This window comes from Geotrypetes seraphini, chromosome 17 (assembly GCF_902459505.1).
Source record: "Geotrypetes seraphini chromosome 17, aGeoSer1.1, whole genome shotgun sequence".
Classification (NCBI taxonomy): Eukaryota; Metazoa; Chordata; class Amphibia; order Gymnophiona; family Dermophiidae; genus Geotrypetes; species Geotrypetes seraphini.
In genome coordinates, this window is record NC_047100.1 from 51,139,690 (window position 1) to 51,163,824 (window position 24,135).

The 24,135-nt window shown below is 44.9% G+C and overlaps 1 protein-coding gene across 4 annotated transcripts in view; it reads left to right on the plus strand.

Moving 5' to 3' along the window:
* Positions 1 to 24,135, plus strand: part of SEMA3F (semaphorin 3F) — a 917,803-nt gene that overhangs the window by 866,860 nt on the left and 26,808 nt on the right. For all 4 annotated transcript variants that reach the window (XM_033925950.1, XM_033925947.1, XM_033925948.1 and 1 more), the window contains 2 exons: positions 8,301 to 8,368; positions 17,502 to 17,635. In XM_033925950.1, coding sequence (XP_033781841.1) covers positions 8,301 to 8,368; positions 17,502 to 17,635 — 202 coding nt within the window. The remainder of the gene's footprint in view (positions 1 to 8,300; positions 8,369 to 17,501; positions 17,636 to 24,135) is intronic.

Genomic DNA, 24,135 nt, shown 5'->3' on the forward strand with positions numbered 1-24,135 from the left:
TCTTATGTATGCACTCGATGCGAGGAACTGGAGGGCCTGAAGAAGCAAGTCAGACTCCTGGAGGGCAGAATACTGGAACTAGAAGCACTTTGAGCAGTGGAAGAGAGGCAGAAAACTTCATGACAGAGGAAACTGTTGAGGAAGAAGTCAGTGAGTTAGAGAAGTTCTTCGAATGGCATAAAGAGAGGGAAAATAATGAACAACAGTGGAGCTTCCAAGATACATCTACAGAGAGCGAGGACCAAGATACACCTACAGTGAGTGAGGACCACCTGGAGGACAACCACAAGGAAGATGAGTCTGGTGCAAGCCAATGCCAGGATGAGGGAAGATGGAAGTGCACAGAGGACATGGACCTATGGCTGGAGAGATGGTCATACACCAGGGACACGGACGTGCGGCTAAAGAGGCAGTCTCATAGGGAACTCCATCATCAGACAAGGCGACAGCCACATAGCAGGAGGAAGACAGGATCGGCTGGTGACATGCTCACCAGGAGCCAAAGTAGAAGATATAGTGAGCTGCATTGACAGCATGGAAGAGGAAGATACGGCAGTGGTGATCCATGTAGGGACAAACAACGTGAGCAACAGAAACTACAGCAGGGAAGGACTGAAAGACCAGTTCTGGATGCTAGGAGGGAAGCTGAAGACCAAAACGCCAAGGGTAGCATTCTCTGAGATCCTGCCAGTACCCAGGGCCGACGAGAAAAGGCAGAAGGAGCTACAAGCAGTCAAAGCATGGATGAGATGCTGGTGTGAGGAAGAAGGATTCTACTTCGTGTGCAACTGGATGACATTCTGGGGGAAGAGCAAGCTATTCAGGAAGGATGGATTCTACCTTAGCGGAGACGGAACAAGGCTACGTGCAAGCAACATCAAGAAAGAAATTGAGAAGTTTTTAAACTAGAAAGAAGGGGAAAGCCGACATTCGACCAAAAGTCAATGGTTCGGGAACCGGTATGCCCAGAGGATACCATGCAGGAAGATAGTGGGAAAGACTCACCAGATCATAGGCAAGACAGAAATCCTTACAGATTGAAAGGGACACAAGAGAGAAGGAAATGCAAGAAAGTAACAGGCCGCAAACTCAAGTGGAGCCTAAGGAATAAGATGGGGGAATTGGAAACTATGGCACAAAAAGATAACCTTGACATCATCAGCATCACGAAAATATGGTGGAATGAGGAAAACGTCTGGGACACTGTGCTACCGGGATACAAGCTATACCGCAGAGACAGAGTAGATCAAAAAGGTGGGGGTATAGCCCTATACTTCAAAGAGGGAATTGAGAGAACATGCTGGAATCAAAAAATAAGGTAGATTCTGTATGGGTCAAAATTCCGGGAACAAATGGAACGGAAATGAAGAGAGGCATCTACTACTGACCCCAAGGCAGTCTGAAGAAATTGATGGAGAAATGACGGACGAGATTAAATGCAACTGCATAGGAGGCAACGCAGTTATCATGGATGATTTCAATTATCCAGGGATAGACTGGAACTAGGCATCTCTAGCTGCAGTAGGGAGACCAAGTTCCTGGATGCTGTAGACGATTGCTTCCTGGAAAAACTTGTCAAGGAAAATACGAGAGGAAATGCAATTCTGGATTTAATTCTAAATGGACCACGAGCACTGGCGCAAGGTGTAGAAGTAGAAGGGATGCTGGGAAGTGATCACAATATGATCCACTTCAACCTGGGGCAAAACATCGATTCAGAACGATGGCCACAGCACTGAACTTCTGAAAAGGGAATTATGAAGGGATGAGACTCATGGTGGGGAAGAAGATTAAGAAGAGGATATGCACTGTAAAAACGCTACAGCAAGCAAGGTCCCTTTCTAAAGACACAGTCACTGAGGTGCAAAATCTATATATACCACTTGTCAACAAGGGATCCAAGAGGAAAAAGAACAAGGAACCGGCGTGGCTCACTGTAGCGGTAAAGGAAGCGATAAGAGACAAGAAGACTTTGTTTAAGGAATGGAAAAGGTCAAAACGGATGAAAACTGGAAAAAGCACAAACAACATCAAAGCAGGTGCTATAAGTTGGTAAGAGGGGCCAAAAGAGACTATGAGGAAAAAATAGCCAAGGAGGCAAAAAACTTCAAGCTGTTCTTTCGATATATTAAGAGGAAATGACTCGCGAAGGAAGCGGTGGGGCCATTGGATGACCATGGAATAAAGGGAGTGCTAAAGGAGGACAAAGCCATTGCCGGCAAACTGAACACATTTTTTACATCTGTATTTACCGAAGAGGATATACACAACATACCGGAAGCCGACAGGTTATACTCAGGAAATGAAGACGGGAAACTGAAAGGGTTGACTATCAGTCTAGAAGAGGTATATGCAGGCAGATTTTTAAGGGAATCTCTCTGAAAGAAATAAAATGTCTACAGATCATTCAAAATGCTTCCATTAAACTTATAACAAAAACTAGGAAGTTTGATCATGTAACCCCCCTTCTAAAGAATGCGCACTGGCTTCCTGTTACCTACCGGATAACATACAAATTATGCATGCTCACTTTCAAATCCCTCTTTAATAAAACTCCAGCATTCATTTATAAACTATTAATACCTTATTCTCCAAATAGAACATTGAGATCCAATGAATAGAATCTATTAACAATTCCATCTCTTAAGGTAATTAATACAAGACGGCAATTTATTTTTTCTGTTACCGCACCTCAAACTTGGAACATTAAGTTAAGGGAAGAGCGCAATCTGGAGAAATTCAAAAGTAATTTAAAAACTTTTCTCTTGGATGCTTGTCTGAGAGAGTCCAAGATGGCGACGGAGTGAGTCACCCTTGAAAGCTGCTCCTGCTCTGTTTTGGCAATTTCTATTTCAATTAAAATTATCTTACCTTAACTATGCCTAAGTGCAGAGGCAAACAGAGAGGCGTTCTTCCAGCCTCATCTGCTACTTCAATGGTGAGACAGGTTGCAATTACAGCGTATGCCACACCAGCTGGATCGGGTATATCCGCTGACTGAGGTGGGCAGACCTGGGTCTTGGAGAGCGAGGTTTCGCTTAGCCCTATGGGTCCTGGAGCTCCTCCGCGTCCCGGGAGGATGTCGGGGATGCCGTCAGCAGTGCAGGAGGTGCCAGAGACGAGTTCTCCGTTGACGCTGCTGAACTCACCCCTGACCCCGGAAGTATTCCACGGCTTGCCAACTCCTTTGCAGTCGACAATGGAGAATGAAGGAGAAGTTACCTGCGAGGAAGCAGGGATGGAAGAGCAGCGAGTTATTGGGGTAATCCCCGGAATATCCTTGCCTCCTCCTTTAGTAAGACCCAAAGTCATCGACATGGAAGCAATCTGGAGTGGACTTGATTCAATACACAAGGTAACATAGAAACATAGAAACATAGAAATAGACGGCAGATAAGGGCCCACGGCCCATCCAGTCTGCCCACCTTAATGTCCCTCCCCTACCTTTGCCCTGTGAATAGATCCCATGTGCCGATCCCATTTTGCCTTAAAATCAGGCACGCTGCTGGCCTCAATCACCTGTAGTGGAAGACTATTCCAGCGATCAACCACTCTTTCAGTGAAAAATAATTTCCTGGTGTCACCTCGTAGTTTCCCGCCCCTGATTTTCAACGGATGCCCTCTTGTTGTCGTGGGACCCTTGAAAAAGAAGATATCTTCCTCCGCCTCGATGCGGCCCGTAAGATACTTGAACGTCTCGATCATGTCTCCCCTCTCTCTGCGCTCCTCGAGCGAGTATAGCTGTAATTTGTCAAGCCGTTTTTCATATGGTAGATCCTCAACTTTTTTCTTCAATACAGAATACTAACTTACAAGTAAAAACTTTGGAAGAGAAACTCCAAAAGCAGTCCAATAGAATGGATAACTTGGAAAAATCAGTCTCAGAAATTAAGGCTTCCATGAATTTACATTTGAAGGAAAAGTTTTTATTGGTCAGAAAAATGGAAAACTTAGAAAATGCAAATAGAAATTTAAATCTTAGATTGCTGAATTTTCCGGTATCCAAATTTCAAACTCTAAGAGACTTATTTAATTCCTTCTTACAATCAGTGTTGAAATTCCCTGAAAATAATATGCCACCGCTCCAAAAGTTATACTATTTGAACATTCCCAAAGAAGATAAAAGCAAAGGGACTGTATCAGGAGACTTGGATCTCACTGGTATGCTGGAAACATCAATTCAAGAAGAAATAATTGTTAGAGCAACTTTATTGGTAACCTTTGTTTTCCTTCAGGATAAAGAGGCAGTTCTCCATTTATTTTATAGGACTGAGAATGCAGAATTTCACGGTTCCAAAGTTTCAATATTTCCTGATGTATCAAAATTGACGCAAGCCAGACGGAAGAAATTCCTGGCCTATCGTCAGTTAACTTTGACTATGGGAGCAACTTTTCAGTTACGTTTCCCCTGTAAATGCTGTCTTACCTATCAGAATGTTAGATATATATTTTATGACCCTGACCAATTAAATTTTTTCCTAGAGGGTAAGACTGCGTCTAGAGCCCCAGATCCTCCCATGGAGTCCTTCACCCAGGCAAATGATTAAATCCAACCGCACTCTGTAATTTGTATGAGTTTTTCTTTTAGCTCCAACTTCCCTTGGAGGTGATGGACTCTCTCCTCAGTATGTGGACTCTGATTAGTCACATATGTGGAATTATATATATAATTTAATGTAATTATTTTCTTTTTCAATTATTAATTTCTTTAGATTGTTGTTAAACAATTTGTGAAAAATATAAATAAATAAATAATAATTAAAAAAAAGAATGAAAAACTTTTCTCTTTAGAGATGCCTTTGATAATTAACTAAGCAGTTCGCAGGTTGAATTATTTTTTCTACTGTATCATACTAAGGCTTTTATTTGCTTCCCTTTTGTATTTTCCTTGATTGTCCTACTTTTCTATAATGATTATGTATTTCACCTCCCTCCTTTCCTTGTGTTTATGAGTTTGTTAAGTTAGTCTATCTATCCCACAGGACGTTATATATAGTTATGTATTGTATTGTCTCCCAAATATTTTAATTTTAATATTTCATCGCTTAGAAATACGAATAAGCGATTAATCAAAAAAACTATTAAACTTGAAACTTGATAGGCTTAAAAATGATAAATCCCCGGGACCAGATGGCATCTATCTGAGTATAATCAAGGAACTGAAAGGGGCTATAGCTGAACTGCTTCAACTAATAGCCAATCTGTCGATCAAATCAGGAAGGATTCCGGAAGACTGGAAAGTGACAAATGTTACACCAATCGTCAAGAAAGGTTCGAGGGGAAATCCGGGAAACTATAGACCGGTGAGTTTGACCTCGGTACCAGGAAAGATGGTAGAGGTACTGAAAAGGACTGCATCATTGATCATATTGACAGACACAATCTGATAAGGACCAGCCAACACAGCTTCAGCAAAGGAAGATCTTGCTTGACGAACTTCTTTGAGGGAGTAAACATGCAGATAGACAAGGGTGACCCGGTCAGCATCGTATATCTGGAATTTTCAGAAGGCGTTCTATAAGGTTCCGCATGAACGACTACTTCAAAAAATTGCGAGCCATGGAATTGAGGGTGAAATACTCACGGGGATTAAAAACTGAGTGGCGGATAGGAATCAGAGAGGTGGGGTAAATGGACAATACTCGGACTGGAAAAGCGGCACGAGTGGAGTGCCGCAGGGTTCGGTGCTTGGACCTGTGCTCTTCAAAATATTTTTAAATGACCTGGAAATTGGTACAATGAGTGAGGTGATTAAATTTGCAGACGATACAAAGTTATTCAGGGTAGTGAAGACGCAGGAGGACTGTGAAGATATGCAGTGTGACATAAAAACGCTCGAGAAATGGGCACTGACATGGCAAATGAGGTTTAACATGGATAAATGTTTAACATGGATAAACATAACAAAAATCTTATACACGAATACAGGATGTCTGGTGCAGGACTTGGAGAGACACCCCCCCCCCCCCCAGGAAAGAGACTTGAGAGTACTGGTTGCCAAGTCAAGGAAGCCATCCGCGCAATGTGCGGCGGCGATGAAAAGGGCAAACAGAATGCTAGGAATGATTAAGAATAGATCGGAGAAGGTTATAATGCCGCTATACCGGGCCATGGTACACCCTCACCTGGAATACTGCGTCCAGCATTGGTCGCCATACATAAAGAAAGACACAGTATTACTTGAAAGGGTCCAGAGAAGAGCGTTCCTGTCAGCAGGAACTTGTCTAACTTTGTCTTGAATCCCTGGAGGGTGTTTTCCCCTATAACAGCCTCCGGAAGAGCGTTCCAATTTTCTACCATTCTCTGGGTGAAGAAGAACTTCCTTATGTTTGTATGGAATCTATCCCCTTTTTGCTTTAGAGTGTGCCCTCTCGTTCTCTCTACCAGAGCGTACGCAGGTAAGCCTAGTCTCAGTTAGGGCACTGGTCTTTGACCTAAGGGCCACTGTATGAGCGGACTACTTGACATGATAGACCACTGGTCTGACCCAGCAGCGGCAATTCTTATGTTCTTAAAACTTAATTTGGTTGCTTTCATTGAGCATGGTGCAAGTGATAACTCCTAGGAAAGAGCCTTTGGCTATGCTGGGCCTTTTCAGTGGAACTCCCTGTCATGCGAATTACAGACCATTCCTAGATACTCGTTCTTTAGGAAACCTCAGAATCCTTGGCTGTTCTAGAAGTATTCCAGATTTTTGTCCATTGGAAAGCTTTGAAGATTAGCTGTTTAACAAAGTTTTGTATCAGGCATTGATCTTTTTCATTTTTTTAATGAAGAATTATGTTTCTGGAATGATATACGTGAGGGTTGCTTCATAAGTCATGGCAACTATTTTTTTGCTCTCGAAAATGCGCCAACACTGGAAATCTAATATATATGTTTAAAAGTGTGTGATATGTACTTCTTAATGTTGCTACCAGATTAGAGATGAGTACAGTGGTCTCTGATAGGGAAAAAGCAAAAGAAAACATGATATTTGAAATCATCGTTTTATTAACAAGCAAGTAATAAGCATTAGCTGTTTCACTGAACCAAGCACACAATCGGCTTGAAAGTGAGTATGTGTAACTGTTAGCAGCCTTCAAAGTAGTCTCCCATACTCAATGCTGTAAACCACTGTCTGCTGTGTGAGCTATAGTGTTGTCATGTAGGATTATGGCATTGTGCAACATTTCTGCAGTCCTATACTGCAGAAATGACTTGTAATACTATGCATTCACAGTGTGTCCCTCGTGAAATGGATGATATATAAGACCACCTGGGAGACTACTTTGAAGGAAGTTTGTGCTTGTACTTTGTTGCTCATATGGTGGAATAGAAATCACTAATGTAATGTAATAATAAAATGATGATTTCAAATGTCATGTGTTTTGTTTCTCCGCTACCAGAGACCACTACACTCATTTCTCATCTGGTGGCAACATTAAGAAGTACATGTCACATACTTTCCAGTGTTGGTGCATTTTCGAGAGAAAAAAATAGTTGCCATGACTTAAGAATCAACCCTCGTATATATGTGTGTATGTATATATATTGATGTTATTGTTTTGTGTTTTAAATTGTAGTTGTAAATTGTTGTATGTTATCATTTTGTGTTTTAAATTTTTGTTGTAAATTGTTGTATGTTATTTAATTTTATTATATAAACTGTTTTAATACTGTTAAAATACCTATCTTTAATATGTAAACCGCTTTGATTGTAGCCACAGAAAGGCAGTATTATCAAGTCCCATCCCCTTTCTTGGCCCCATGGCCCGTATACTAAAGAGTATATTAAGTCAAATCTTATAAACAACAGTAGCTCACTTAAGCTGAACTCAGAGCACAGGCCAAGGAAGGAGCAGGATCTAGCTATATATTTTTTCTTCCCTGCTCCAGTATTGAATATGGCTTTTGTGCCTGCACTGAGAGTGAGGACTGCAGCAAAGGTTGAGGGGATGTTGAATTGAGGGTAGGGTTTTGATTTCCAGGGAAAGCCTCACTTTGACAGCTTCCCCTCCTTCTCCCATCAGATCCCCATATTACTCTGGATCAGTTAATGCAAACTTCAAGGGATACTGCCAAGCATGATTCTGTTAAAATGGCTGCATTCAGTCTGGTCTAGGCTTTTTAGCATGGTTATACATATAAATCATGGCATTAAAAGTAACAGGTAAAGTGCATCGCCTGGTGGTTTTCATACTTATGTAGTACACTGATGCTAAATGTAGTAGGGTTAGTACTGAGAGAGGTTTCAGTTTAGGCAATTGTTTTAACTATTTCCCTCTTCGTGTCTCTCTTTCTTACCTTCTCTCTGAAAGACGGAGCAGGCGGCAGGATATTAGACATGGAAATCCCATGAGGCAGTGCAGAGGGTACAATTCCAATGGTGAGCTTTTGATTCTATACCTTCTCTTCTTTTCCTATCACTCAGCCAGCAGATATCAAGATGTATTCAGATGCTAAGCCATCCTTCTGTACTGGGCAGCAAAGTGTTCCATGAGATTGTCCTCAAACGACTAAGCAGTTTTTCATTAGACCTAGTAAGGCTTCAGTGACAAAAGCTGCCAGTGGTGTTCTTATGCTGTAATGGGAGCCTATCACATGTCAATCACACTTAGGCACCCATTACAGAATCGTGCTTAGTGGCGCCTAAGTTATTCTCCACCCCTAAACATGCCTACTTTACTGTTAGGCACCATGCAATAGATGCCTGTCTTTTGTAGAATCACACCTAAGAAGATAGGTGCCTATCGTCCAAATAATTTTTTATTAATTCAGATATGCACCTAACTTAGGTACTTCTTATAGAATGTGCCCCTTCCTATTTAATTTAGAGAAATGGTGTGGCAGCCATGTTGGTCCACTCAAAGATAATATGTAAAAATAAAACAAAACAAAAAGAAATCAGGTGATACTGTAGGGTCATGAAACTGTTGTTTAAAATATTGCTCTGGCCTACATAGCTGAAAACAGTGTATAATCTATTGACTGCATCTGCCTGAAATGTATGTCCCTGCCTTACCACATTGTAAGCTGAATAGATAAGAGTTTGAGCCATGATGTGCCCTGCCCTTCTGTACATGTAACATTTAGACCGGTAAGATTTAGATAAGCAGAGAAATGAGCTAGTTTCCTATAGGACTATAAGTTGTACCCCTGAACCTATCATAAGTGCTGGCTTAGGACCAATAATAATTGTAGAAAGTTATAGAAGTAACAAATGAAAATTGTAGTTTTTGCATATATTAGTTTGCGAAAAGGGCATAAAAGTCCATGTATTTCCTGTTTCTGACACTCTAGTAGGCAGGCTATTAACTGCACTAGAGTCCCGGCATGCTGTGAATAAAACTCTTGTGCTTTCTTCACGCCTCTGACTTTGTGTATCCAAGTGACCTTTCAATATCTTTTTTATTACACTAACTAGAGTATGGCTAGATTAGCTTTTCTAATCTAATCTAATCTTCAGTCTTATATACTGGGTCATTCCCCAAAGAGACTCGAACAAATTGTAAATTAATAGTACATTAATAAGACAATAGAAAAAGGAATGAGGATAATAATCCTCAAATGATTAGAGAAAAAGGAGCCCTGTTTCAGTTAAAAATTTCTCAAACAAATGTTTTTAATATTTTTCTAAAATGAATCAATGATAACGAAGTTACATTATATTACATTACATTAGTGATATCTATTCCTCCATTACCTTGTGGTTCAAGGCAGATTACATATGAGTTGTGAGGACATTTAGGGCTCCTTTTACAAAGCCGCACTATCAGTTTTATCGCACGCACTGGATTAGCTCGCACTAGCTGAAAATCTACTGCTTTCTCAAAAGGAGGCGGTAGCGGCCAGTGCACGCGGCAATTTAGTGCGCGCTATTCCGTGCGTTAAGTCCCTAGCGTGGCTTTGTAAAAGGAGCCCTTAAGAGTACATTAGGAGTTGTCTGGAAACCGAAGGAAGATCATTCCACACCTTCACCATAGAGTATGCCAAAGAGTGTGAAAGTTTACCCAGAGTTAGAATTCCTCTAACAGAAGGAAATTTCAGTTTAAATTTGTGTATATTCCTAGTAGACTGAAAATGATGTGAGTTAAAAGAGAGAGGAATTAACAGGGAAAAAACACTGTATAAACTCTTATAAACAACAGTAGCTCACTTAAGCTGAACTCTCCAATACATCAGAAGCCAATGCAATATCTTAAACAACGGTGTAGCATGATCAAATTTCTTTTTACCAAAAATCAGTTTGGCAGCCGTGTTCTGGATAAACTGTAATCTCTTCATGTTACATTTGATTAGACCAATGTAAAGAGAATTAGCATAATCCAAATATGCTGATGAAAGAAACATCCTTAACATCCGTAGGCTCAAAAAACACTTTTTGGAAATATTGTTAATTTGATTAGTCATAGAAAGAGTAGAATCTAGAATAAAGTGGGAGAAAGTGACTAGTGGTGTACCCCAGGGCTCGGTACTTGGGCCGATCCTTTTTAATATTTATATCAATGACCTGGAAAACGGAACATCTAGTGAGATCATCAAGTTTGCAGACGACACAAAACTCTGCCGGGCAATCAGATCGCAGGAGGACAGTGAGGAACTCCAGAGCGATTTGTGTCGGTTAGAAAAATGGGCGGAGAAATGGCAGATGAAGTTCAACGTGGAGAAATGCAAGGTAATGCATTTAGGCAGTAAAAATAAGGAATACGAGTACAGAATGTCAGGTGCAACTCTGGGAAAAAGTGAACAAGAAAGGGATCTGGGTGTTCTGATAGATAGGACCCTGAAGCCGTCGGCACAATGCGCGGCAGCGGCAAATAAGGCAAATAGAATGTTGGGCATGATAAAGAAAGGAATCTCGAGTAGATCGGAGAAAGTTATAATGCCGCTTTATAGGGCAATGGTCAGACCCCACTTGGAATACTGCGTCCAACATTAGTCTCCCTACCTAAAGAAGGATATAAAACTGCTGGAGAGGGTGCAGAGACGAGCAACTAAACTAGTGAAGGGTATGGAGAAACTGGAATATGAGGATCGACTTAAAACACTGGGATTGTTCTCCCTTGAGAAAAGGAGACTGCGTGGGGATATGATCGAGACCTTCAAAATACTGAAAGGAATCGACAAAATAGAGCAGAGAAGATTATTTACATTGTCCAATTTGACACGGACAAGAGGACATGAAATGAAGCTAAGGGGGGGGGGCAAGTTCAGGACTAATATCAGGAAGTTCTGCTTCACACAGAGAGTGGTTGACATCTGGAATACTCTCCCAGGGGAGATTATTGCGGAATCGACAGTCCCAGGCTTCAAAAGCAAACTAGATGCATATCTCCTTGAGAGAGGCATATAAAGAAATGGTTGGCTATAAAATAAGCCAGGTGTATACCTGGCAGGGCCTCCGAGTGTGCGGATCGCCGGACTTGATGGACCGAAGGTCTGATCCGGAGATGGCGCTTCTTATGTTAAATCCAAGAATTCTGGATGAGAATTCTATCTTTAACAAATTGGCCAAATTTAATCTAATGGATGAGGGTAAATTAAGTGGAGTAGGACCAAACCACAAAAGTTTGGTTTTGGTGGCATTTAACTTCATAAGAATGGAAGAGGCCCACTCTTGTACCAAATCCGGTGCAAATAGGACCAGCAGCAGCTAAATTTATCAACAAAAGAATAAAAAAGCAGCATAGAGCAATTGATAAACTAGTAAAAATGACAAAATAGCACATCAGCAGCAATAAACAATTAAAAGTTAGCAACACAAATAAACTAATGAGCTAACAACAATTAATAAAGTAGCAATGGCGCAAATTAGTAAACTAGCATCAAAAATAAATTAAGAGACTAGCAGCAATAGCAGTTAATAAACCAACAGCAGTAACAGGTTAATAAACTAATAACATTAAACAGTTGATGGACTAGCAGCAATAACAAAGTAATAAGCCTGAAGTAGTAAGCAATTAAAAAACTAACAGCATAGACAAATTGATTCCCTAGCAACAATAACCTGGCAGCAATAACAAAATAGGAGACTACAGTAGTAAACAAAAAGGGGGGTAACGTGATGCAGCCTTCCTGAGCAGACGCAGGAGAGGAGAGCTCTGTCCCGACCCTGCCAAATTCTGCTATTTTTCTCCGCTATTTCTCTTCACTCTTACCCAGAGAGCAGTGCTACGTGGCCCGCTCCGACATTGCTGCAGTCGGGCAGCAACAAGCACTTTGGCATGCCCAACAGAGACATGAAACCATTCCGAGACAAGCCACACTCACCCGCAGCTAAGATGGCGGCGGAATCCGCTTCGTTTACTATTCCTGCGGGTGACTGGATCCAAGAGATCACCCGCTCGGTGACGGCAGCTCTTGCGGACCGCCTCAACAAACTCCAATCGGCGGTGGAGGAAGTTCATGAGAAATTTGATGCCCAGAATCAGAGGATCGCTGAAGTGGAGCAGCACATATCGGGCCAGGAGGACACGTGCGCTGCCCTGGAGGCGCAGGTGACCGCACTCCAGAAACAAGATAAGAGATCGAGAACCGTAGCCAGCGTAACAACCTCCAGCTTGTTGGCTTTCCTGAGACTGGCGATCTGTACCGGATCTTTAGCACCTGGTTGCTGATCTTTAGCAACTGGGCCTGTCTGGTTCGGGCCTGCAATTTGAGTGTAAGAGAGCCCATCGTATTGGCCCCAGAGTGGCGGATGGCAGGCAGGTACGCACAGCCATAGTGCGTTATTGCAGCTGGAGTGGTAAGGAGGCGATCCTTAAGGCCTTTCACAAAGTGGGAGCCCAGGGGGGCAAAGGTACTCGTATTTAATGGCTACTCGGTGCGCGTTGTGGCACAACGTAAACTGATGTCGACTTTTTGCACCAAGCTCCACAACAAAGGTGTTCAGTTTGCCCTGGTTTTCCCAGCTAAGTTGTGAGTCTGGAGAAACGGAACCTCGGTGACCTTGGCAACTGTGGAGGAGGCTCGCACGTTTGTGGGCTTGATGTGTTTCATGCACCCTGTTGAGTTCACCATGCACTTTCCGTGCCTGTGCCCTTGCCTGTACCAGCTTCTGGCCTGCTGTTGGCGCCTTGGAGATCCTCGGGCTTTCCAGCTACTGCAGCCCTGACTCATCGCTTCCAGGCAGAAGATGCACAGAGATAGAACAATCCAGCGCCGGGCCGCACTGCTCTCGGTGGGTGGCGGATGCTCATGGATAGCTCCCGAAGAATGCAGCACTCTGCCTCCATCAGACAACCAGGAGGAGGAGTCCACGGCACGGTCCCACTCCACGGATCCGGAGATACCACCAGCTCCTCCCCAATGAGAGAGCAGACGCCGCCCCATCCTAGGCAACTACCAGCAGTGATCAACCATACTAGAGAATGACACGGTGGCAGTTTACCCGCGGCTACTGCATTTAGCCGCGGGTAACCCGCCAAAAACGGGGAATGAAAATTAGCAGCCTCTGCGGGGACGGGGACAAGGCCATCACCGCCCCGTGGAGCGGTGAATGGTCTTGTCACCGCAGTGAGGCATAAAGGATTGTGCGGTCCCCGCAGCCCCACTCGCACGCCGGCTCGATCGTTTAACCAGCTTCCTCTCTCCACCTCACCTTAGTTTGCCGGCTTTCTTTTTCGGCGACCGGAACGCTTTCAAAAGAGCCGCGCACACGCTCAGTATTCAATCTTCTGCTCTGACCCAATCGGAAACAGGAAGTTGCAGCAGAGCAGAAGATTGAACTTTGAGCAGCCGCGCATGCGCGGCTTTTTGAAAGCGTGCCGGTCACCGAAAAAGAAAACCGGCAAACTAAGGAGAGCTGGAGAGCAGTAGCGTACCAAGGGGGGGGGCGGGAGGGGCGAAAAAGGTAATGGCGCCAGGCCTTGGAGCACCGAGGCAGACCGCTTCTCCCCCCTCCCAGCCGAACCCCCGCTGACCCTCCTATCTCTCCCCCCCAAGTGAACCTTTCCAACCCTCCCAGCGAAAGCAGCAAACCTCCCTCCAGTAGCGTCGGCTTTCTCCTCCCTCTGCCGCATCATCAGTGATGTCCCTCTGACGTCATCAGTGACGCGGCAGAGGGAGGAGAAAGCCGCGAAGAAGGTTTGCTGCTCTCGCTGGGAGGGTCGGAAAGGTTCACGGGGGGGAGATAGGAGGGTCAGTGGGGGTTCGGCTGGGAGGGGGGAGAAGCGGTCTGCCTCGGTGCTCCATTACATTCTTCGGGCAGCAGCAGCATTTACAATTCGCTGCTGTTGCAGGCTTCAGGCCTTGTTCTCTGCCGGGTCCTGCCTACTTCCTGTTTTCATGAAGACAGGACCCGACAGAGAGGAAGGCCTGAAGCGGGCAACAGCAGTGAATTGTGAATGCTGCTGCTGCCCGATGAAGATCAGGACATCGGGGAAGGAGCAGGGAGAAATCGGCTGCTGGTGAGGGTAGGGAAAGAATCGTGGAAGTGGAGAAATTGGCACAATGGCTTTGTGGGGGCTAGGGGGAGAGAGAAAGAAAGGAAAAAATAAAGAGGGGGGGCCAGGGGGAGAGAAAAAGAAAGGCAGAAAGAAAGAGGGGGACCAAGGGGAGAGAGAAAGAAAGGCAGAAATAAAGAGGGGGTCAAGTGGGAGAGAATGAAAGGCAGAAAGAAAGAGGAGGGCCAAGGGGAGAGAGAAATAAAGAGGGAGGCCAGGGGAAGAGAGAAAGAAAGGCAGAAATAAAGAGGGGTCAGGGGGAGAGAGAAAGAAAGGCAGAAATAAAGAGGGGGTCAAGAGGGAGAGAAAGAAAGGCAGAAAGAAAGAGGGCCAGGGGGAGAGAGAAATAAAGAGGGAGGCCAGGGGGAGAGAAAAAGAAAGGCAGAAATAAAGAGGGGGGCCAGTGGGAGAGAGAAAGAAAGGCAGAAATAAAGAGGGGAGCCAGGGGGAGAGAGAAAGAAAGAGGGGGGCAGGAGAAGAAAGAAGAAGGACCAGAAGAAGGACCAGAGACTCATGAAATCACCAGACAAAAAGGTAGGAAAAATGATTTTATTTTCAACTTAGTGATCAAAATGTGTCCGTTTTGAGAATTTATATCTGCTGTCTATATTTTGCACTATGGCCCCCTTTTACTAAAACGCAATAGCGGTTTTTAGCGCAGGGAGCCTATGAGCGTCGAGAGCAGCATGGGGCATTCAGCGCAGCTCCCTGCGCTAAAAACCGCTATCGCAGTTTAGTAAAAAAGGAGGGGGAATATTTGTCTATTTTTGTATAGTTGTTACTGAGGTGACATTGCATAAAGTCATCTGCCTTGACCTCTTTGAAAACCCGAGGAATATAAATGATAATTAACATTTTCTCTGCGTACAGCGTGCTTTGTGTTTTTAAAATTTTATTGTTGGTAGATCATTTTGACATGGCCACAAAGGTAAGGGGGAGGGGGAGGGAGGGGAGCTGCTGAAAGACATCTAGTGATCCTTGCAGGCTTGACTGTGCAGGGAATTATTTTTGTAAAATCATGTTATGTGACTGGCATTATCTAGACTTTAATTTCTATGAATGAGAATGAAAATGATATAAAATTACTTGCTTGTGGGGACCGCATGTTCCGGCTCACACAAGGAAGGAGGGGGTGAAAGGGAAAAAGTTTTTCTTCCTTGGAAATAGATTCTGAAGTGACCTCATCAAAGAAGACCAGCACCAAATGTACAAGAAATCCCTTAAACAATGTCAAAAGAGCCCAAAATAGAAAACTGCTACTGCCTTGAGACTCCATTATTGAAGGAATCAACTTGAAATCACAGAAGAGACAGGAAAAGGTTAAATGCCTCATGGAATCCTCAGGTACAAAACACAAACCAAATTGTGAATGAAATCAGAGCAGACAGTAAGAATTATAAAATTGATGTCATTATCCATCTGGAAAAAAAGGCATACTAGAAATAATGCCTCAGCAATACAATTTTCAGAAGTTCTATTTGCTCATGGTAAGGGAGAAGAGAGACTGCTAGTGATGGTGGGGGGACTGATAGAAGATATGAAAGAAGGGTGGTAGAAAGGAACAGATGGTAAAGGAGGGAGGGGAAGGGTGGTGGTGGAAAGGAATAGAACAGACATTGAAAGAGGGTAGAGAGGAACAGACCCTGAAAGGAAATGTGGAAGGCAGAGTGGAGAGAAGACGCTGGAAGGGAAGAAGACAGATGCCAGACTATGGGGGAGCGGAGGGAAGAAGATGGGTGCTAGACGGGGACGGTGAATGGGATGGCAGTGGCGGTGACGGGGCGGTGAAAGGGATGGCGGTGACGGTGACGGGGCGGTGAAGGGAACGGCGGTGATGGGGCGGTACAGAGGATGGTGGGCCGGGGACGGTGCAGTGACGGGGACAGATTTTTTCCCCGTGTCATTCTCTAAACCATACCTCCACTGGTCCCGCCTCCAGCAACAATCTACCCGCAGCGATCTTCAGTCACCACATGCAGGTAGAAAGGGCCTCTGGCCCCTAGATAATTATGCTTTGATTTTATAACTGTCAAACTCCTCCTATCCAAGATGTTTTTTGACTCGCCCGAGTGAAAATTTAAAGAAAAAAGTACAGAACCCTGTAAAACTATGAATAAGGTAGATGTTCACTATGCTGGCTCCCTTCCTGAACCAAAGATCACAGAGTGTGCTATTAGGGTCTGACATGTGTATGCCCAAACTACTTAAATATGGAATGACTCAGGGTGCCTTATTGTCGCCATTGCTGTTCACTTTGAAATACCTTTGAAATCACTTTGAAATACCAGATTAGGGTCTACTCTTTTGCCAATGATATCCAATTATATACTGCTGGGACTAGATCATGATAATCAGATTAAAAAATAACAGTTCAGTTTAGCTGAAATTTAAGACTGGATGACAATAAATAAGCTCTAATTAATTGAATCCAAAACCAAACTCTCTGAATTCACAGACAATTGTGCTTACTCTTGTCCTTCTCTCTCCTGTGGCAATAATAAAATCTTTTCCAGGGCTCTGAAGGTCTGGATCCTCTTTAGCAGAGCAATGCTTCCTGTCTTAACAGAAGCTCTGAATACCTCTGTATGTGGTTTCTGGGAGCTCTAAGGTTCATTTGATCTCCAATTTCAGCAACTCTGTGAGGTGTAGATACCTATAATAAGTTCTGGTTCCCCTATTATTAGGATCTCTAAAGTGCTTTGGATTCTTGATCCCACCTTATTGGAAACCCTGAATGGTTATCAGGAACTGTCAATTTTTGTAAGGAGCTGTAACAAGTTCAGAGGTGCTCCATTCAGAGTTTCCAATAAGATTTAACTCTAGGCATTTTTGAGATCTTCTTATTGGTAGCTTTGTGTGTATCTGAACTTCCAGTTATTTAGATCTATGACAGGTTCTTATCAGGAGCTCCAGACCACTGTGATGAAGTACCATGAGAAGTTCTAGTCCCTCATTTTCATGAGTTCTTGCTCTCTGAGTTCACTGTTATCTGAATCTCTTGATCCTTATTCTAGTATCATTGATATGATTCCCTTTTGATAAAATGATGCATATGTTGGTTCTGATCATTCACAGTGAACAAGAACACATTGGATACAATGCAGTATGGAGTGGAGGGCAGCACTGCATTCTTGGAGTGCCAGCCACGCTCTCCACAGGCCACAGTCAAATGGATCTTCCAGAGCAATAACAATGAACGAAAGAGAGAGGTAAGAACCTATATGAAGCATATCCATGTGTTCAGACCAGCAAACCAGCTTATAGAAGCAAAGGAATTCATCATCACCACCACATTCTCTTCTAGAAGAACAAAAAACTACTTCTAAAATAATAGAGATTTTTATATACCAACTGCCCACACCATTGCCAGAAGCACATCTAGATGCACAGGAGATTATGTAAGCCACTGTATTACAAACTGTGTGCTGTGGCATACTAGTGTGCCCCAGCAGATTCCAGGTGTGCCCTGAGATGTTGGCGAGGAGAAGAGGCGCCAGCTGACTGCTTACAGGAAGTGCCTTTCACAGCGAGAGGCATGTCCTGTAGTCAGTCAGCCGGCACCTACGCCTCTCCTCCTCACTGGCCTCTGCTCCTTCTCCTCACCTCTCCTTCTGAAGTACACACACACTGGTGGTAATAGGAGGCTCAGGGCCACAGCTGGAGGACATCCGCACATTTCTAGGTGCCCTCCAGCCACAGCTCCGAGATTAGTGTGCCACAATTTTAAAAGTTTGCAACACACTGATGTATGCTATCACAAGATCCATCTCTAGATTGATTATGTATACTATTACCATATTCAAGAGTAATTATAGCAAGGTCTATATGTGCTGAGAGCCATTAGACAGAGAAATTAGGGCCAGGTATTCTAGGCCTGTTCCCAAGGGTTATTACACTTGATAGATAAAGTACATTATCACTGAATCCAAGGCAACACATCAACCACGGAGCCCCGATGCGGACAGCTTCACAAGCAGACTTGCTTGAAGAACTTTTAGAAAGCTCACGTCTCCTCAGTTCTAAGTTTTCCATGGAGCTGAGAAGCCCTCGTTTCAAGGCTCTGCATGAGAGTTAGTTCTAATTGTGCCTTCTCATTGCCGCGGCTCATGTCTTCTTATTTTTGACAGATTTGCTGCGCGTGTACTAAAAAAATCCCAAAAAGTTTGTTATTTTATTTTTTTGGTCATGTCATGGCGGGGCCTGTTCCGCAGTCTCAGCCTGCGGACTTTAATTTAACCGCAGCTGTCTTTCATTCCATGTCCTGGCCGGTTACTGGGTTCAATAAGTATAGCCAGTGACAGAGCGCAATCTCTCTCACTGACCCACACAGTGTCTAGGGCCCAATCACCACCCAGAGTCGTGCGCCTGCTGTGCTACACTTCAAAATCAAGCCCTTAAATGACGTCGTGTTCAACTGGAAAAAATATTCAGGGGCATGGATTTAACTCCAGACAAGATTTCAATCTCGACTTCACTGAAATCTTCTGCGGGGTTGAAAGCTTCGACCTTGACTTCTGCCTCAGCTTCGCTCAAACCCTCCTCGATGGGGAAGTCCTAATCCTTAGCAAAATCTACCAAGTCATCTCCGGAGGGGCCGTTATCCTCAGTGTCTCCATCAGGTAAGTTGTCTAAGCTAGCCCTTCAGGAGTCTCAGACACCGAGCTTAGTTGGGCTGGTCACTTCAAGACTTCAAAAAAAGAATGTCTCCAAATCAAGGGAACACTCTTCCTTGAGGTCTTCTTCCTCAGAGTCTATAACCACACCAATTATAGCAGCTCCATTGGTCTCGGTGCCGACTTTGCAGAATATGTTGGAAACTATTTTACATGCTTGCCAAATTGACTCTTGCTTCGACCCTGTTTCCTGCAATCCAGCCTGAGCACTCAGCAGTATTACAAGGAGTCAAGTCCTTGAGAGTGCCTCATCCAGTCTGAATGCTCGATACAAGGAGCCAAGTCCTTGAGACACTCTCAACCTTGATCTCCAGCTTCGAGTCCTTACCTTCTTCGAGGCACTTGTCGAAGTCGCCTTGTCATTCCTCATTAAGGCTGGATTTGGCTCGTTCAGTATAGGTTGGTACAGTTCATCCTCACACCTTATGTCGAGGCATTTGCAAGACCAAGGTTATCCTCTCGAGAACAGATCTGTTGACCTCGTTTAACAGTTCCTCAAGACTCTTCAAGACCAATAACTCCTTTGTCCGGGCAGTCAGCTATAGAGCCTCATGTTTGGCAGATACATAGTTCTTGTCAGTCGAGTTTTTCTCCTGCGAGGTCCATGTCCAAACATCTTGCTACTTCTCCAGTTTGTTCCTTAGAAAGAAAACATTCTGCTTCTCCCACTCATTCCAGGAGTGGACATTCCTCCATATCTTTATCTATGGATTAGTATCTTCAGTACCAGTATTTCAGAGAGACTTCACCATCTTTCTCTGCAGTAAGTGTAACGCAGAGGGGTTCTCGCTCAAATTCACCTCAGCAGGGTCATTCCTCTTCTGATCCACACCTCCTTCTTCTACTACTTCTTTGGTGTTTCTGGAAATGTAATATAAATTGTCAGGAGAAAAGCTATCCATCAATACATAGTGGAGAACATCTTTCAAATACATTTTCAGTAACTCCAAAGGAGAGAGGAAATGAGATATAAGAAAATTCAAGAAGCGGAGGTTCCTAAATCTCATGGCATTCTCTATTTTCTCCATCTGCATATGTATCTTTCATCTTAGATGTTAAGCAAGCTTGAATCACTGAGACAGATGATTCTACTTTATCAACTCTTTTACCCATTAAGTTTAACTGAGCTTCTTGCTCTGTTACTTTATTAGTAATTTCACTGGAAAATTGACTAAGTTTCACAACCGTGCCCTGTAGAGAATTTTCTATTCTATTTACTACTGTCCAAACGTCCTGTAAGGTAATAGATTTATCTGTAAGGTAATAGATTTATGCAACTTTGCCCTGGAACCACACTTGCGTTTCACCAAAGCACCTTCCGCACCCATTTTAGGGACACCAGATGTGCCAGTCACATCTCTGGTAGAAGTGGAAGCATGGAGCGGGGTCACTTCAGAGGAGGGAAGCTGTGAAACATGGTGCGCATGAAACATGGCTGCGAAACCACTAGTCATCCACCGCATTTAAGGCATGAATCCATGCCAACCTGTCCTGGGAGACCTTATATCAAGTTTGGAGCGAAAACGAAGCTCCTAAGTAGAAAAAATATACTTTTGAAAAGTTTAAAGAAAATCCAATTTGGCCGCCGCGGGTGCTGATTTTGCCCTAAAATGGCCTGGTAAAATCACAGGGAACCCGGGAAAACAGCGATTTTTAAATTTTACAGGTAGGGGGTGGGGCTAGGGCATGCAGGGAAACCCCCTTTCCATGACCCCCCAATATCGCCAAACCAGCAAGCAATGAGATACTCACAGTGGCAATGTGCTGCAGAAAATCAAAAATTCATAGTTTATTAAAATTTGATAAAACGCTTCTCCTGGAATACAAAGCGCTGTACATTAAAAATTTAAATATAAATAGGGAACAAACTACAAATAGTAAACATAGACCATCCACGACTGACATACAGATAGAGCATGCAAGGAGATGATAAAACTGGATTTCAGGTCTTCTGACCGCCTCACCTTCCCTGCCACCTCAGCCAGTGACTACCAGGACCTCTCGGGGTAATTAGGGAAGACATGCGGTCCAGTCCTGATCGTGCTCTAACCCCTCAGCAGAGGAACTCAGGGTGAGATTGCTCCTTCTCCTGGAGCCTAATCCGTTCCTGCAGGCTGTCCAGGGGGCTTACTGCAGTTTTACTAACAGGTAACCCCCAGAAGCAAACTTTTTCAAAAATCTGCGATCTCCCGCCGAAGGATGTCCCCATAGGGTGAATCCGCAGCACCAGGGCCAGACCAGGGTCAAAATCAAATGAAAATCCTGGAACTTAGAAAAAGAAAGCACAAGCAGAAAAAATAACCCCCCTACAGCTAAGGCTGTAGGAAATGAAACTAAAACTCTAGGGGTCTCATTTACTATCATATATTGTAGTTCTTCCTCCACTTCCCTTTTGGGTCTGTTTATGTTTAGTAAGTGATTTATGTTACTGTCCCTGTCTCTCCGTATTTGGTGATGTATTACTTTGTTTGATTTGTTCATCGCTTTGTATTAAGATTAAGCGATTCATCAAATTTTAATGAAACTTGAGTTGACCACAGGAGAAAGGGCTTAAACTTGGTTTTGGTTCCCTACAGTTTAAGGCTGGAAGAGTTATATCACCCTAAGGTGTAGATTCCAGAGGCCTTATACAAGTGCACGAGTTGTCTGCCGAGGTTATATTGCTGGTTGATTGATTGCAGTTCTCCTAGGACAAGCAGGATGAGTCAGCCACATATGCTCCCAATAGCTCCCAATTTGCGGATAAGCTCTCCAACAGTTCAGATATATTTTTTTCTCTCTCTGAGCACGTACAGTGCCCGGGCTTCACTGGGCATTCCCGAGCAATACCCATTTCCCCCTGCTTCCCCCTAATCCCCAGTCTTTAGTCTCCACCCGTTCCCATTGGTCAGACTTTCTGCAGCTCTCCATTACAACTTTTCTACTTACCATCTTGAAGATGCCAGAAACATCAAAGAAATGTCCGGGATGCAGAAAAAGAATGAGTACACTGGATCCTCATGAATTGTGCATCCACTGTTTGGGTCTGACGCACGAGGATCAGTGTTGCTTGCATTGTGCCCACATGTCTCTGCGCGCACGCAAGCTGAGGAAGAGGGCACTGAGAGATTCTTGAAGAGAAGTGAGGCCCGAGAATCTTCCTCCAACAGCCATCCTGATTGGAATGCAGCAGCAGGGGGTCCACAAACTACAGCAGTAAAGAGCCTCCAGGATACCCTGGCCCAGCAACTCCCCCCATCTGTACCAGGCCTGGCAGAGAAATCTCTGCTGCCGAGCACAGCCAGACCCTTCAGGCAACCGATCGGGATTCTCCCTCCAGCCCCCTCCTCCCATTCCTCGGGGCGCCACCTGGTTTTGCACTTACCCCCATGTGTGGGCCAGAAGCGACGCCATCTCCCTGCTCCTCTGCAAGCCGTCCAAGTGTGAAGCCACGCCCCCAGCAACGAGGGAGCAGTGAATCGGCAGGGAGCCTGGGGAGAAACAAGCCTGCATTCAGCCATGCCTCCCAGCAACGGAGGAGCAGCTAGTTACCGCCCAAACATGCCCCCCAGCAATGGAGGAGCCAATCCCCGATCAGCCACGCACCCCAGCAATGGAGGATTGCCTCCCATGACCTCCCATTCTGCACAACCAGCCAACCAGCAGCCAGACCCGCCTCCCCAAAGAGAAAATTCATCGGGGACTCCCTCCTCCCATCATCGCTGACGTCAGTGGGCTGGGAGATCGCCAGGGCACGCCTCCCTGATTCATGGAGGCTGCCGGCTCAGCTGCAGGCAGCCAGAAAACGCTGCAGAACGGGGCGCATTGCAGGGCAGCAAATTGGCACTCCCCCCACCAGCGCAAATGGCATAGAGATGCCTCAAGATCCCCCCGAGGGGAGTCCTCTCGCCGACACCACCACCACAGCCACAGCAGGGGTGACAGGAGGCGCAACCACCATTCCCCTGCGGGACACATTCACAGATCCTGAGGGATAGACAGCAGGTGACCATGCAGCACACCATCTCCTTCCAGCCGTTCCTCATCCTCACACCTGCCAAGTGACGCAAGGACCACTTGGAGGGAACGTCTCACCTGGAGCGCCAGACGACCGTCCAGGGGGTCGACCATCAACAACTTGTCCAGCTTCTGATGCAGTTCCTCGCTCAGCAGGGGACCCTCCTGACAATACAGCAGCCCAGCACCCAGGCGAGCAGTGCCCAACTCCACAAGGGAAAAGTCCAGAGCCACTGATGTTGACACGGGGGACAAATCCGATGCCAGATTCCTGAGCACCTACAACTTGGAACAATCCCCTGCGTCATCTCCAACAAAGATAATGACAAAGCCTCTGCCACCTGCACAAAAAACAGAGGACTTGGCCTACCCCAAGTTCATCCAGAAACTCGCTGCCCTCCTCGTGGTCCACGTGGGGGGGGGACCACCGGAGCCCATGCCGGATGATGATGAACTCCTGCAATCCCTGGACAACCCCAAACAACCAGTAGCGATCCCGGTCCACAAGAACCTCCTCGACTGCAGAGACAAGATTTGGCGGACCCCCTCCTCAGGGCGTCCCACATCTAGGAGACTGGAAGTGAAGTACCAGGTCCTTCCAATCCAAGGGTTTGACAGACCGCAGCTGCCACACAAGTCCATTATGGTAGCCTCGGAGCTCAAGAGATACAAGACAGCGCAACCGTCCTCCAACGCTCCGCCAGGGAAGGACCTGAAAACCCTGGATTCCATTGGGAAAAAGATCTTCGAGGGCGCGATGCTTAGGGCTTCGAGGATTGCTGTGCACCAGTTCCAGATGTTGCTGTATCAGGAGGCCATACAGAAAAAGATAAAACAGGCTCTACAGTTCGCCTCTAAGCCGGTGCAGGACTCTCTCTCACCCCTCCTCCATGATCAAGGGGAATGCAACAAGCACCTCTTCATGGCGGCTTTTGACATCTTCGAGACATCCTGCTGCATTGGCCTGGATTCATGCCTCAGCGCTTCATGCACAGGAGAACACCTGTTTGGTGACAAGATCAAGGAGACAGTCGACGGCA